At 57.9% G+C, this 14,763-nt stretch overlaps 1 protein-coding gene and 1 long non-coding RNA gene across 13 annotated transcripts in view; one reads left to right on the top strand and one right to left on the bottom strand.

The window, feature by feature from the left end:
- Positions 1-9,919, bottom strand: part of LOC125752197 (uncharacterized) — a 23,392-nt gene extending 13,473 nt beyond the window's left edge. For 3 of the 6 annotated variants that reach the window (XR_007401086.1, XR_007401084.1, XR_007401085.1), the window contains exons 1-5: positions 6,566-7,985; positions 5,784-5,898; positions 5,228-5,323; positions 3,848-5,009; positions 1,578-2,248 (exon numbers count right to left, since the gene is read on the bottom strand). This is a non-coding gene — a long non-coding RNA (uncharacterized LOC125752197). Of the gene's footprint in view, positions 1-1,577; positions 2,249-3,847; positions 5,010-5,227; positions 5,324-5,783; positions 5,899-6,565; positions 7,986-9,660 lie in introns of those variants that run through there. The other 3 variants (XR_007401088.1, XR_007401087.1, XR_007401089.1) reach the window with 3 other exon arrangements.
- Positions 8,046-14,763, top strand: BAK1 (BCL2 antagonist/killer 1). Of its 7 annotated transcripts, none has more exons than XM_035697977.2 (8): positions 8,078-8,265; positions 10,074-10,134; positions 10,287-10,387; positions 11,399-11,534; positions 11,889-12,032; positions 13,122-13,302; positions 13,431-13,511; positions 14,636-14,763. In XM_035697977.2, the coding sequence occupies exons 3-8, from the start codon at positions 10,318-10,320 to the stop codon at positions 14,753-14,755; spliced, it is 732 nt and encodes a 243-aa protein (XP_035553870.2). In that variant the 5' UTR covers positions 8,078-8,265; positions 10,074-10,134; positions 10,287-10,317; the 3' UTR covers positions 14,756-14,763. The 7 variants fall into 7 exon arrangements, with proteins under 7 accessions (XP_025274238.3, XP_025274241.3, XP_025274243.1 ...); XM_049092015.1 differs by lacking the exon at positions 10,074-10,134 and adding an exon at positions 9,640-9,715; XM_025418453.3 differs by lacking the exon at positions 10,074-10,134 and having other exon boundaries at positions 8,046-8,265.

Genomic DNA, 14,763 nt, shown 5'->3' with positions numbered 1-14,763 from the left:
GGGTGTGTATGTGGAAAGAGCACGAAACAGAGCCACACATGCAAAGACAACAGAGGGAAGACGAAACCCAAAAAGGAGCCGAGACCGGGTGAGTTCCGAAATAACGGCTCCCCTCAAACCCACAGGCTGGCCCAGGGCCACTGTCAACCCAACTGGTGCTCTGGAGTGAATCAGAGAGAGGCACCCTGGCTGGGTTCCAGAGCCCTCTGGCCTTTGACCCAGCCCTGCCCTGCTGTGTGCCTGCGGGGGAGGAGGGCCACTTTCAGTGCCACCCAGTCCACAGATCTGACCCACAGATGCAGCTACAGAAGTCCCTGGAAGCCTCTGGGAAATGCCCGGTTCTCTCCCTGTGGCCGTGAGCCTGAGTCCAGCCCTCCGCACTTGCCCACTGGGCCTTCCCCCACAGCAGGTCCCCAGGTCATGTTACCCCTGCCTTCATCACTCATGAGTGTCATCCCACCCACACAAGCCAGCCAAGGACTTCAAGGGGCCGAGATGAGGCCCTTGTGCCTGCATCAGTGCGCAGACCCTCTTCCTGCTTCCACAGGATACCTCCCAGCCTCAGAGACCTTCTCTGTAGTTCATGGGAACCCTCCGGAGGTAGGGGGGCAGGAGGTGGCATGACCCTCACTGAGAGAAAGGGAAAGGGAGAAGCAGAGAGGGGAGTGATCACTTCAGAGTCTCTGATACTAAATCAAGGTTCCTGCCCCCTGCCTCCCCAGCAGCCACACTCCTGTAGGGCTGAGGATGAGATGCTCCTTCCCTAGGAGCAGAGGTGACCTATGAGTGACGACGTGGCTCACACGGGCAGCCAAGGAGCCTGAGCTGCCAGTGGGGACCTAGCCTACCCCAACCCAACGTAGGGCTGTCTGTGCACTCCACTGGCTGGTCCCACCCAGAGGGCAACGGGGGAGCAGACGTTCTGTCCTGCAGTGCTCTGGGCCCTGGATTCCCCATCCAAGCCTGGGCATGGCCTGGCACAAGGTCAGGGGCCTATGAGGATGGAGGTAGGGCACAGACAGGGTCCATGAGGAGTGCTCCATCTGTGCTGAGGGTGATCAAAGGGCCCAGGTGGAACCAGGAACCCCCACAGGCCACTGTCTAAGGCCCCCACCCTTCCCAACAGCCAGCACTCTGGGACAAAATAATTAGGGCACAGGTGAGTCATATTGTCACGAGGCTGCTTCCTGGCTGACTCAGGGGACATACAGTCAGAAGGGCCCTTCCACCAGCCCCTAGCCCAGAGCCTGAGTCAAGGATTCCAGGCAAACAACACCTTCTGGTGTCCAAACTGGGCCTGGCCCTCCCTCCCACTGCATCCCTGAAAAGCCAGGTATGAAGGTGCACCCTTCCATGGCCACTAAGGGCACAGCATTTCCCCCAACTCAAGCCTATCCTTGCTTCCTGGATGAAGATTTGGGTCTTCTAAATGTCTGGACCTCCCTCTGGCCAAGATCCCCTGAGGCACCTAGCACTGAGCATGGCATAGAGGGGCTGTAACCAGGGGCAGCAGGATGGGGCCTGGCCCCCACCCCTATAGCAGCGGCCCTCCTGTGTCACTCCCGGGGACCCCTTACCTGCCCCCAGCCCAGTCTCCAAGCAGCTCCCCATGACCCCAAGGCTGCTTTCCTGGCTTTGTCCCTGTGGTAGCTGGGCAGGAACTTCCTGCTGCAGAATTCCCGGATCTTCCCCGTGAGGCCGCCTGCCTGGCTTGGGAACTTTGGAGGGAGGGAAGTCAGGGATGCTCCCACTCACAGGGTCTGGCCCTGTGGTCACAGGGGCTTCCCTGGCATTCTGGACCACCCAGGCAGGTACACCAAGCCTCTGACCCTGCAGCTTAGATGCCCCACTGCAGCCCCTCCGCTAGAACCCAGGGCTCTGTGGTTAGGGCTGCCACACTGAGGGCTAGACTGAGATCCTGGGTAAACTGAGCTGGCACCTAGCCTGAGGATGAGGAGTGAGCTCCAGAGATAGCCAAGGAGGCCAAAGTCAAAGAGGGTTTTATTAATAATAGCACAGGCCTGAGTCTGGTGGGTGGAGACACTGCTGGGCAGCCCACCCTGCAGATGCATGAATACCATTGATCTTAAGACCCCTTGGCCCCAGGGGCGCCTCGGGTGTGCCCTCATGAGAGAGGCTAAACTTCTACTGGGGCTGAAGGGACCTGGGAGCAAGCAAACTCGGGCCAACACCAGCTTCACTATGGGGGCCAGTTTCCCATCTCGTCCATCTCCTCCAGGAGCAAGTGCTAGGGTTAGAAATGGATGAAGAAAGAGGCATCAGCTCGGTGGGCTCACCCTTCCTGCTCTGTACCCCCAGAGATAAGCACCCTGAGGCCATGCCAGACCCTCCCCCATCTCCCCACAGCCAGCCCAGTCCACCTCCCTCCCACTAAATGAGGGATCCTCCTCCCTCCAACTTGATGGGGGAGGTGGTCCTTGGAGCCCCAGGAGTCAGGCACCCCAGCCAAGCCCTCCCTTCCCTCACCTCTGTCCTGGATGCCACACCACGGGGACTCTGCACCCTTCCCTCCAGCCTAGAGTGGTGTTTCAGCTGCCTCAGCACCCCCCCCCCCAGGTCCCCAGCATTTCCCCAAAGGCTGGTGGGTGGCTTCCTTCCCCCTCAGCTTGGTGTCCTTGAGGGCAGATAAAGAGAGAGTAGGGAGTGGTGATGAGGACAGGACCCTTGAAATACCCATAGAAGGAAGACATTCCTGAGGTAGCTCTGTCCCCCAAGTGAGGACTGGGCTGGGCCCCGACCTGCCACAACCCGGAAACTCCCTACGGGCCCCCAATACTGCTCAGGCTACCCCAGGACCGTGATCCGTACCCCTGGGACAGGGGCAGACTGACTCAAGGATGGTTCTGGAGAGGATAGGGGTGAGAAGAGGGCAGGAAGGGTGACTAGAGATCCCTTTAGCGTGAAAAGGCAAAGCAAAGGGCCCTGCCAGAGCTGACCACCCTCTGTAGTCTAGGATGGGGTGCACAGCCTAGTTCCCTAGAGCACAAGGGAACATTGTGACTCAGGACAATGAGAAGGCTGCCCCTCAGTGCCCAGGGGATGGGGACAGGCATTCCTGGTATTCACTCCCCGAAAGGGGAAAGTCACATCCCTAACACCAGAGTGCCCTTGGCACTGCCAGGCACCCCCTCTTCATCATGTTTGATCCTTCACTCACTTCTCGGTCATTTGGCTAAGATCAAGTGCCATCTGATCCTCCCACCAGTCTCCCTTTACAAGTAAAGATGCCACAGCCCGCATCCAAAGCACAGAGAAAATCCATGCCAAAACAAGGCTTCAACTAAAGCCTTTGGCCTCTGAACCCTACACTCTTTCCTTCATTTTTCTACAAAAGGAAACTATAGAGGCTATCTGGGCCAAATGTCCACAGAATGAAAGAATGAGTTGTTGAATGAATGAAAATTAATTCAAAAAGCACATCAACACTTCTTTCCATAACAGATCCACCTGTATGTGCTCAGAGAAGCTGGGACAGGCCTGACCTTGAAGGCTGATGTCAAGGAGGGTGGGCAGTGAGTGGGCCATGGTGCGACACAGATGGGTAACCGATGAGCCTTTATGGGAGGAAGCATGGGGGATTGGGAGAGAAAACAGGAAAAGAGCAACATTATGGGGTCAAGTAAGAGATGGAGAGACTGCTGGGCAAGTGTGTGTGCACCGGGGGTCAAGCCCCTACTCTCAGAAATACTACCAAGAGGGAATCATGCCTTCCCTATCCAGGCCCTGGGAGGTTGAGGCCAGGGCCAGGGGCCTATGGAGGTAGGAGGCCCTACTTTCTCCAATGGCCTCAGGCAGAGGGGTGGTGGTTGGGACAGGCCAGAAGTACCTGGCCATCCACAATGCCCGCCTCCTCCAGGGTGATCTCTGGCTGGGTCAGCAGCTCTTGGCCCTCATGGCTGCCCATCTTCCAGAGACCAGACTCCCGTTGAACTATCAGAAGCTTCTTTAACTCCGACTCCACGAAACCTGAGAATCAGAGAGATGGGCATGGGACAGGCAGGAGAGGGTGGAGAAACCTGCTGGGGATGGAAGAAAAGGCGGCTCCGACTCTCCAGACCTCATCCCAGCCCTGTGCAGTCCCTGGTCATCTCCAACCCCAGCCCCTACATCTCCATTACCTGGAGCCAGCCACACAGCTCCTCCCCATCTCCCTGACATCCCCCTGGAAGCTCACTGGCCGTGGGCTCCCTCCTACATGCATGAGTGTGAGTTTCCTCACCTCCTGGGGAGAGCATGCCAGGGACAAACACCTGCCCCCACTTTCCACCAGCCATAGACTCAAGAACAAGGATCTGGAACTACCCAAACTCCCCTGGTTCAAATCCCAGCTCTGCCACTTACTAGCTGTGTGACCTTGGACAAGTTACTTAACCTATCTGTGCCTCTGCTTCCTCACTATGAAGTAGATATTATAATGGGACCTACCTTGGGGTTGTGATATGGTATTTCATGAAAAGTGTTCAGAAGAGGGTCTGGCCCATAGTAATAATGGCTATGTAAATGACAGCAATGATCACGTTATGCTATCATGTTAAGCTATTCCCATCCTTGCTCACTGTGTCTGGGCAGCAAGGGGCACCAAACAAGTTAGAATTCTGGGCTCAGAAAGGGTGATGCTCCTGGAGCGCAAGCCCCAGTCACAGTCCCCACCTCACTGCCTCCCAAATGCTGAGAAAGGACTCTAGCCAGACTAAGCAGGACTCAGGCCCCGCCAACCCGGCTCCAGTAGTCATCTTAGGTCCTCTGGTCCCACCTGGTGGTAAGAACTGGTATCACACCCATGAGCCTCAGTCAAAGGGGAGCCCTCTGGGCCTGAGGGCGGGTTGCACGCTGCACTTCCCCACTGTATTTGTTGATCTGAAAGTCTTATGCAGCGGTGACTGCAGGGGGACAATGCCTGGGACACAGAGCTTGAAGGAGCTGTCATCTTCCTCCATTTCCTCTTCCTTGCCTTTCTCCTCATCAGACAAGCTTTCCTTGAGAAGAAACTGAGGGTATGCCCGGTTGCTGAACAGGTGAGGAGGAAAAGAACCCAAGCCTGCAGCCCCGCCCCCACCCCCAGATAAAACAAAAGGCAGGAGGGAACAGCTCCCCAAGGGCTGAGAGGGGTCTGCGCAAGCCACAAATCCCGGGGCCTCACAACATGTGGGTTGGGGCCCCGACCCAGGCTTCACCCCCTCTATTGCCCCAGCCTAGTCCCACAGACCTTTGGCCATGGCTGATTTCTGAAGCTGCTTGTACAAGGTGAGGAGTCAGTTCCAAGGAGTTGCCCCGACCTTCGAAGAGGCCAGCCTGAGGTCTCCTGTGAAGGAGCAGTGTAACTGACAGGCTGACAGGAACGAGGGGTAAGCCCAGGCCTAGTTGGGCCCAGCAGGATGGGGACACACCAAGCAGGCTCAAGTGAGGGTGAGGTGCCTCGTTTTGTTAGCAAACAACTCCTATGTGCCAGGCATAGCACTAAGCACTTTCCAAAGAGCATCTCACTGACTCCTTGCACCTGCCCCCTGAGGTAGATACTGCTCCATTCTCATTCTGTAGGTAAGGAAACTGAGGCACAGAATGGTTGAGCAACTTTGCCCCCATCCCACAGCTTGGCATAGTGCACCAGAAGGGATTCAAATCCAGGCAGCCTGCCCCCTCCCTCCCCTCCTTCCCTCATACCTATCCCTTGTCCTTCCATTCCAGGCCCCACACCCCTAACGAGTCTTAGGACAAGGGCCTATTTCTGGCACTGTCTCAATGCCTATGGCCACCACACTCACCGTCAAGCAGACACTCCTTCTCCTCCCTGGTGAAGGTCTTGGGGCAGACCTCCAGTGGCCCCACAGCCCTCTGTGGGGATGCTGTTCCACCTCCAATGCTTGGACAAAGTGGCCCCTGACCCCAAAGCAGAGTCAGATGGGGGTGGCAGGTGGAGCCAGAGATGTGACAAAGGCTTCCTTAAACCCCCCAAACTCCCTAAGGCCCTCCCATGGGCCCTGCTCAGGCCCCTCCCCCCTCCCACCTCCAACAGATCCCTGCTTGGCCCTCTAGGGTCTTCACCATACAGGGGGGTATCCCTCCTTGAAGGCAGAGTGAGAAGGAAGGTGGGGAACAGAAGAGGAGGTGGGCCCTCTTCCTCACAGGGAGTGATGCCAGGTCCCCATGGGAGTGGGGACCAGGAGGGAGAGAATGGGGAGGGAAGGTAGGGTAGAGTGGGGACCAGGAAGGAGCTGGGAAGCCATGGCAGCCTGGCTCACCCTTGCACTTGCCCCTCCCGATCCCCAGCCTGTCCTTCTCTCATCTTTGGTGCCTCCACCCACAACCTCTGACTTGTGGGAAGACTCACCCCATCTCTGGTCCCCAAGCCCCTCAGGTTCCCTCCTATCCTCGATATATCTGTCCCTTCCGCACCCAGGTGAGGGCCTTACTCCAGTCCTCTATCCATCTGAAGACCTATATTCCTGGACCCTCCTCAATATGGGTCCTCCCATCTCAGCCCCATATCTTGCCCCAGTCCCCCCATCCAAGGCCCCTACCTGCCCCCCATAGCCCAGTCCCTCACTTGTCTGAGGTCCTTGTATCTCCGGAGGCCTCCCCTACTGCCTTCTCTTTCTTTTCCCTTTCCTTCTTCTCCGATGGGCTGCCCAGCATCTTCTGGCTTCCCCTGGACAGGATGGGTTTCACCTCTCTACCCTGGGCCCCCACTCTCAGGACCTCCATGGGAGTGGGGATCTGGGCCCCTGTGTCCCCCATCCCTAGCCCCAAGGAATTGTGCTGTGGCAAAGCCACAGAGAGCGTGTAGGACAGTGTGGTGGGCGGCCTCAGCTCCTTCCTCCCCACCCCTCCCTGGCAGTTTATCATCAGGGGGGTGGCATCTTGCTCTTGTGAGGGGCATGCCTGACTCCCCATCAGGCCCTTGTCAGAGCTCTTTAGGCTGCCCTTGCTCCCCACCAGGCTACGGAAAAAGCGGAACATGGAGGAGCGGCCCAAAATTCGGGATTGAGGGGTTGAAGCTGGGGTCTCCATCCTGAGGGACCCTGACTCCAAGGGAGGGGCCGTAGCAGCCACCTCCACCAACTGCTTAAGAACAGGAGGAGTTTCCAAATTAAAACCTCCAGTTGGAAACTTCCAGGAGTTCTAGAAGGCAAAGGTCAGATGGAGGGTGGGGGGGATGGGGAGGCTGGGAGGAAGACATGGTAGGGGGGATTAGCTGGGGGCAGAGAGGGAAGAGTCATGAGGCAGGGGAAGGAGGTATGAGGCAGTGGATTTGGGGTAGGCTCCAGGAGGCATGGGGGGTGGGGGGGCCGGTAGAGGAAGCTGGAGGTACCTGGACGGAGAAGGGGGCAGGGGCTCTTGGGGCCTCTGTACACACCCCTCTCTACCTGGCTTGTCCTTCCCTGGTCGGGGCTGCCCCTGCCCTTGAGAACCAGTCCCTACAGCTATCTGTCCTTCCTCTCTTCTCTCCTTGCAGCATCCACTGGCACGTGCCCAGGTGGTACCCAGACACCCCTGTTTTCATCTCTGTCTACCTGTCTGTCACCTTCAGGATTTTGAATCTCTGGAGACCACCAAGGTGCCTTGGGTACACATCTCAATTGCACGTGGAATCTCAATTTAGTGGTATTATTCCCCACGGCATCCACAGACTTGATTATAAATCCAGCTTAGTGACCTAGGGAGTTCCTTAAACCCGCTGAGTCTCAGTTTGTTCATCTGTAAAACAGGTGTAGTGGACAGAACCTACTTCCAGGGGTTACTGAAAAGATTCAGAGGGATAAGTGTCCCTCGCTAAAGTGCAAGGCACACTGTGGTGCTTAAGAAACTCTGCCATCCTGGCTTTTTTATTGGTACTGTTTGATGAAAGGGGGTGAAGATCAAAGGCCGGGACTGGGCATCAGGAGTGGGAGAGGGGAAGCCACACTGCCTGACCGGGGCCAAGTGTGGGGGGTGGAGCGCCTCCCCCACGTGAGAGCCTAGACCGACCCCCAAGCCACGGGCTCAGCATCCGCATCCGGCGGCCACACAGCAGCTTCCTCTAGGGGGAGCTGATCGGAGCCGGAGCAGCCGGCACCTCTAGGATCACCGCAGCACTAGGGCCACGCCGTGACAGGCTGAGGCTGCGTCCAGACTCCAGGACTCTCCTGACGCCTGTTCCTGGAAGCTGGGCCTGGGCACCCAGCCCCCGGGGAACAGCTGCTGGCCTCTCAGGATCTTTGGCCTCGGCCCTGTGAGCCATCCCAGGCCTGGGCTAGAGTCGGGCAGGTAAGGTAGGAGGGTCTTGCCCATCCTCGCAGCGTTCAGCAGCCCCAGACCCAGGAGTCTGCAGGCAGCCAGGTTGGGGTGGGGATGGGGGGGGTGGGGGGGAGGGTAGGTCTGGAGGCTTGCCTGGGCAGCCAACCCCTGCTGGGGCCGATCCAGGCAGGGCTCCCTCTGGCTGCCCCTCAGACAGTTTGCCCCCCCACCTGCCCACCCCCGAACCTGCCCTGGCTCTGGGCACCAAAGAACCGGGTCCTTTTGCAGTGGGGGCTGGAGGTGGAGTTGGGAATCAGAGGTCAGAGCCAAGGTCAAGGGCAGGGAGAGAACTCACATGATGCTTCTTTCTGCCCCAGGAGCCTCCCAAGCAGGCATCTCCCCCTAGGGAACATCTAGGCCTAGCAAGTGGAGAGCACTGGACTCCCCTTACCAGGAAGTCAGGCCTTTGGATGAGGGCAGGATGGCACAGGCCTCTGGCCCTGGGGGCTGCTCTGACACCCCTCCTACTTCCCAGCAGTGAGACCCTGGGCTAGGGGCAGTTGGAGTTGGTTGTGCAGTCAGCATCCTCCTGCCGGGGTGTCCTCGGGGTGCCACTTTTGTTTGGGGACAGGGGAGAGGGAAGGGCATCCTGTTCCGGAAGGAGCAGCAGGGGTGGGGGTGTGCCAAGCAATCTGCACTGGCTCCCAGGGCTGGAGGAGGGGAGGCCCTACCTTCTCCCTACCCCTGCCCCCAGTAAATGCTGGGGCGGAGAGCCCTCCACACCCCTTCCTGAGAACCCCTGCCTTGGGGCACTTTCAAAAATGGCCCCAGGCCTGAGAGGCAGGAGGTAGGCGGGGAGGGTGCTCTCAGGTCCTCCAAGAGGGGAGGAGGAGGTGGCAGTGCTTGGCCCAGGGTTGGACTACACCTTCCCCAGGGGTGGGAGGAGGAGCACTTCCCCAAAAGGCTGACAGAGGCAGCCTGGGGGGGGGGGGGGAGTTGGCTATGAAGGGGTGCAAATTGAAAGTGAAACAGCTCACGTCCAGGAAACACTCCCTTGGCCGAGGGTTCACAGAGCAGATCAGGGCTGTGGCCAGCACTGAGCAAAGAGGAAAACGGGGCTGGGGACAGGAGAGCAGGAGCAGGTATGTGGTAGGTGACCTGTGGGGTGGGCGGGGGGCAGCCGCAGAGAAGGCTTCCTTAGCTCACTGCAGGCAGGAATGGGGAGAGCACCGGTGGGCTGTACACAGGTCTCCTCGCCTTGAAAGGGTACCCCCTGAGGCCCACAAACTGGAAAATCAATCTTAAGTTAGAATTGAAGGTATGAGCTCCTGGAGGTTCCCATTACCGACCTGACTCCCTTGGGCCCCTCCCTAACTTCTTGGTCCCTCACTTCACCCCCTGTAGAATGGGTCTGCTGATGCTTACCTTGCTGAGTGGATGTACATTTTCAGTGTCTGGCACCCCTGGAGGAGTGGGAGAAGTAAGTAAGGCGAAGGTGCTCAGGAAATGTTCGTGGCTAACAGGCCTGAGTTGGAAATCAGGCATGCTCTGGCTGGCCAAGGGGAAGTGGGCCCTTCAAGCACAGCCTTCATGGGTCATTGGCTAGAAGGTGGCAATCCTGTGGTAAGCATGTGCTAGGTAGGGTGCAAGAGGCCCCAGGAGCAACAGAAAGAACCCTCGGCCTCTAAAACTCCCCTCATTTGCCCAGGAGTGAGGTGAATTATGACTTGAGAGCCACAAGGGCACTGCTGCTCTCACCCCTCCCCAGGGTCCTGGCTGCAGGCTCCGGGTCCCTAGATGTGAGTCCTGACTGCCCTGCCTTTCTCCCTCTCTTGAAGGACTGCTAGTGAAATGCTCAGGAAGTTCTGATTCTGCCAGCAGACTCCACAGGGACCCAAGGTGGTGAAATGAGAGGCGGCTACAGCTAGGGCCATGGGGTCTTCTAGGAGTGGGGGCCCCTCCTCCTTTCTCTGTGGCTGTGGGGCTGTGGGAATGTCTTGCAACAGCCCCAGCCCGTCTCCATCTCTGCTTTTTCTCACCCATCCCCACAGGCTGACCCAGTCCTCCACTGGGACCTGAGAAATGGCATCCGGGCAAGGCCCAGGGCCTCCCAGGCGGGAGTGTGGAGAGGCTGCCCCGTCTTCTACTTCTGGTAAGGGTCTCTCTGCCCCTCACCCATCCCATAACCACCAGGGCTGTCGGAGAGGATGGTGAGAGCAGAAGTGGACAGGGCCAGGCAGGACTTATAGGCAGGCTCTCCTGCCCTCTATTCACTCACCTGGGATAAAGGAGAAAAGCATCTCCCCACCCAGTGCAGGTGGGTGTGGGTGGCCTCAGAAGCTGGAGTACAGTCCAGGTTAATCCCTGGGAGTGGGGAAGAGTCTGGGCCTGGGGGCAGGGTGGGGCGTGGGGGGGCAGGGGCTAGGAGAGCCCCCAGAGTGAGTGTGAGGTGGGACACAGCACCATCCTAAGGAAAAAGGAGCAGGGAGGGGTGAGGAGAGGTGAGAAGAGTGGGGTGTGGCTCTCCTATTCCTACAGTAAGAGAAAGAAGGAAGTTCCTAGGCTTATCACCCTGTCAGGCGTGCTAACTGGCGAAAGCAATTGTTAGTGTTACGACTTTGGGGAGGAAGTACAATGGCTGCCCTTCTTCCCTCTTCCAAGGGGACCATCAGGGAAGCCTGCCATCCCCAGACCACTACAGACTGCTCTCTGGGTGTCGGGCTCAGGGCTCCGCTCGGTCACTATGTCCCTGCGTGACTTTTCTGGGCCCAAAAGCTACAATTTCAAATTTCGCCTTCCATACTCTCTGAGCCATAGGGCCAGGTACCATTGCACACTAAGCTCACACTAAAAATCCCACATGCCTGGGTTAGGCCCTGGTTACTCCGTGGCTCGCTCTGTGTGACCTCGTGCAGGTATGTAACACCGCAGGCCTCATCTTCCCCATCTGTACACTGGTGCTCACCTACTTTGCAAGGCTGTTGGGAGGCTCATCCCAAACAGAAATCGCTAGCTGTTAACGAAGGGCTGGAGCAGCTAGCACTGTCCTCCGTGGAAGACACAGGAGAGGCCGGCTGGGGCCTTCAGGAAGGGTGACCCATCCACAGAGCACGGGGCTGCCTGGTCCAGCCCTTCCTCCCTGACTCCTGGCTTTGATCCTTAGAGGAGCAGGTAGCCCGGGACACCGAGGAGGTTTTCCGCAGCTATGTTTTTTACCGCCATCGGCAGGAGCAGGAGGCTGAGGGGGCGGCTGTGCCAGCTGACCCAGAAATGGTCACCTTGCCCCTAGAACCTAGCAGGTGAGCAACAGCCCCCCGGGCCCTCTGGGACATCTTCGGGGAGATGGAGGCTCGTATGGGGTCAATGCCCTGCAGGTCGGGGAGCTGGGGAGGCCTTGGGTGGGGGTCCGGGGGTTCCTGTCCTTCTGCCATCATTGCCTTTTTCATTTGGGCTTCCACCTCCATGTGGGACCTTGCGCCCTTCATGGCAGCATGTGTGCCCCATGACCCCAGGCTGGGCCTGAGAACACGGTTAGGAATCTCCAAGGAGGGGTCCACGAGGCCGGAGGCATCTTAGGTGGAACCCCTTCTCCGTGAGCCCAGGCCCCAGCCTTGCCTGCCCTGTGCTCACCTACCTGGCTCCCATTCCTCCAGCACCATGGGGCAGGTGGGTCGGCAGCTCGCTATCATTGGGGACGACATCAACCAGCGCTATGACTCGGAGTTCCAGGCCATGCTGCAGCACCTACAGCCGACAGCAGAGAATGCCTATGAGTACTTCACCAAGATTGCCTCGAGGTAGCCCCAGCCCTGGCCTCTCTACTGTGCTGTCGCCTTCACACGGTGTCCTGCCCATGGGTTGGAAGAGACACGCTTCTCTGTCAGTGTCAAGAGACACCTGTGCCATTCCCGTACCTGCTGTTAGCTCACGCATGGTGTTGGGCCCCTGTCTCTCTCTCTCTCTGGGCCCAGACTCGTCATCTTCAGTGTATAAGCTCACAGCTTCTGTGAGCTGAGGCACCGAGGACTTGACGGGATAGATCAGGACTCGAGAGGTGCCCAGGATCAGGATGTCCCCAGAGCTTCCCAGCCTCGCCGAGACACAGCTATCCTTCCAGTTTGGAATCATATTCCCTACCAAAGACAGGCTGCTTGTGTCCTGGAAATGACTTCCCCTTTACTACCATCTGGTGTCTGAGAGGCAGTCTGCTGTAGTTGACCACATGCCTGGGTCAAATCTCGGCTTTGCCACTTACGGGCTTTGTGAAACCCTCTGGCCCTCAGACACCGTGTCTATAAAATAGAGGAAGTAGGCTTAGAACAGTGGCTGTACTTACTGGTGTCATCTATTGTGAGATCTGGGTTAGGAGTCAGCCTCAAGGTGACTGACGCTGCGGTGAAGGTAGGGGTAGGCAATAGATTTAGGGTTAGTGCTCAGAGCTGGAACATCATGCCCCGTCCTTCGAAGCCACACCTGCCCCTCTCGGATTCCAGGACCTATCCTAACTTCCTCTTTGTCCTTCTCTCTCTGCTGTCTCTCGGGCTGCCAGGCCAGCAGCAACACCCACAGGTAATCTCCCCGCTGCCTCCGTCTGCTTGCTCTGCCCTCCCTGCTCTCTGCCCCTCTATGCTCCCCACGGCACTGGGGCCACAATCCAGCAGCAGCGCCCTGCTCCTCTGCCCTCTGAGTTTTTCTCCTTTCACAGAGATGCAGGCTCTTCCCAAACTCAGGCCAGGCTGGGGCAGCCTCTGCCACCCTGATTACAGCTAAGCCATTTTGCTTTCCAGCTGGGAGCAGGGCGGGTGGGTACCAGATGGTGGGAGAGGAAGAGCAGGCCACGGGCCCTCCGGGGGTCTCCACTGACAGTATCACCATTCTGTCTGCAGCCTATTTGAGAGCGGCATCAACTGGGGCCGAGTGGTGGCTCTCCTGGGCTTTGGCTACCGCCTGGCCCTGCATGTCTACCAACGCGGCCTGACCGGCTTCCTGGGCCAGGTGACCCGCTTCGTGGCCGACTTCATGCTGCATCATTGCATTGCCCGGTGGATCGCGCAGAGGGGTGGCTGGGTAGGTGCCCAAGCACTGGCTACCTCCTCCCTGCTACTGGGACACCTCTCTCTCCCAGCTCTGCCCCAGCCCTGGAGTGCCTATATTTTCTGTCAGCCCCACTGTGACCACTCTGTCTCTCCTGGCAGGTGGCAGCCCTGAACTTGGGAAACGGCCCCATCCTGAACGTGCTGATAGTGCTGTCTGTGGTTCTGTTGGGCCAGTTTGTGGTACGAAGATTCTTCAAATCATGACTCCCAGAGGGGCCCTTTGGGTCCTAGCTGACACCTCTGCCTGGACTTCAGCCAAGCCTTCTCCCTCACCCCCTCCCCAGCAGGGGCCCTCCTCAAGATTACAGAAGCTTTAGCAAGTGTGCACTCCAGTTTGAGAGGGTCCCTGCCCAGGGTCAGTCAGGCTGCCAGGGGTGCCCCAACATTGCATGGTGCTAATGGGTCCCCTCTCTGGGCCCCATCCTGTCAGAGACAGGCTGTATCCTTCTTCCTCAGCTCTCTGGGGCTCTCTCCACCCTATCTTTGGGTACTGGGGAGACTGACAACTTGGGGAAGCAAGAGGCTGAGAGTCACTTTCCCCCAAATTTTTAACAGTTATAGCTTTTTTATAATGCCCTTGGAAGGACCCTCCCCACCATACCCACCACTCTGTCTAAGCCAGGATGTCTGAGGTGTGGGGGGTTAGTAGGCCACTCTATATTCCGTAGGACTCAGCTGTTCTAGAAGGCCAGAGCATGACTACTGGGCCTGGAGCCCAGTCCTGGCACTTCCTAAGCTCTCCCCCCTGCTCTCCCACTGCCCCCACCTCATACTGCCTTTGCAGCAGACTCTCAGGGATTCTGGGTCTGGGTGGGATGAGGATGGCATGGGGGTGCAGACCAGAGCTGTCACAACTTCATCAGCACCCCCTAAGTCTGCCTCCTGAGATCCTCAGTGTTCTTCCTTCCTCTCACCTATTACCATTTAAACCCGACCTATTCACTACAAGTGAAGCCCACCCTGGCCCTATCACTTCAAACAAGGAAGGAGGGGTCTTGGATAAGTGGAGTGCTGAGGTCCCCTTCTTGCCCAGACTGTAGAGTTTAGAACTGGTTTGCTATTGTCAGGGAAAGAGGGTAAGGAGCTCATCTGGAGGTTTCTGAGTGAGAAAAGGGCTGTTAATGTCCCTAGGAACCCCAGGGTTGGGATCCTCCCTTGTGGCCTGGGCACAGTGTAATCTGGGGGTGTGGATGGAAAAACTGAATACTTGAACTCGACCCCCCAACCCCCCACTTTTCACACTCCTCACCTGCCTAAGCCCCTTCTGTGAGTGGGGGTGGAAATACCTTGTCTATCTTGCACAGCCTACAGGTCTGGGGGAAAGGAGAGAGAAGTTCATGATTAAGCCAAATGCAGGGAGCGGATGCAGATGGAGCCCGCTGACCAGCCCCCACCCTCTGAGTGTGTCTGAAAATAAACTGTAATCCCCTGA

This window comes from Canis lupus, chromosome 12 (genome assembly GCF_003254725.2).
Source record: "Canis lupus dingo isolate Sandy chromosome 12, ASM325472v2, whole genome shotgun sequence".
Taxonomy (NCBI): Eukaryota; Metazoa; Chordata; class Mammalia; order Carnivora; family Canidae; genus Canis; species Canis lupus.
Note: the sequence above shows the minus strand (reverse complement) of the source record. Positions and strands in the feature narration are given on the sequence as shown.

Bases quoted from the DNA above. Each gene is read 5' to 3' on its own strand.
- BAK1 (XM_025418453.3), top strand. From the start codon at position 10,318: ATGGCATCCGGGCAAGGCCCAGGGCCTCCCAGGCGGGAGTGTGGAGAG. The intron at 11,535-11,888 runs GTGAGCAACAGC...CCATTCCTCCAG, and splicing joins TTGCCCCTAGAACCTAGCAG to CACCATGGGGCAGGTGGGTC. The intron at 12,033-13,121 runs GTAGCCCCAGCC...TTCTGTCTGCAG, and splicing joins TTCACCAAGATTGCCTCGAG to CCTATTTGAGAGCGGCATCA.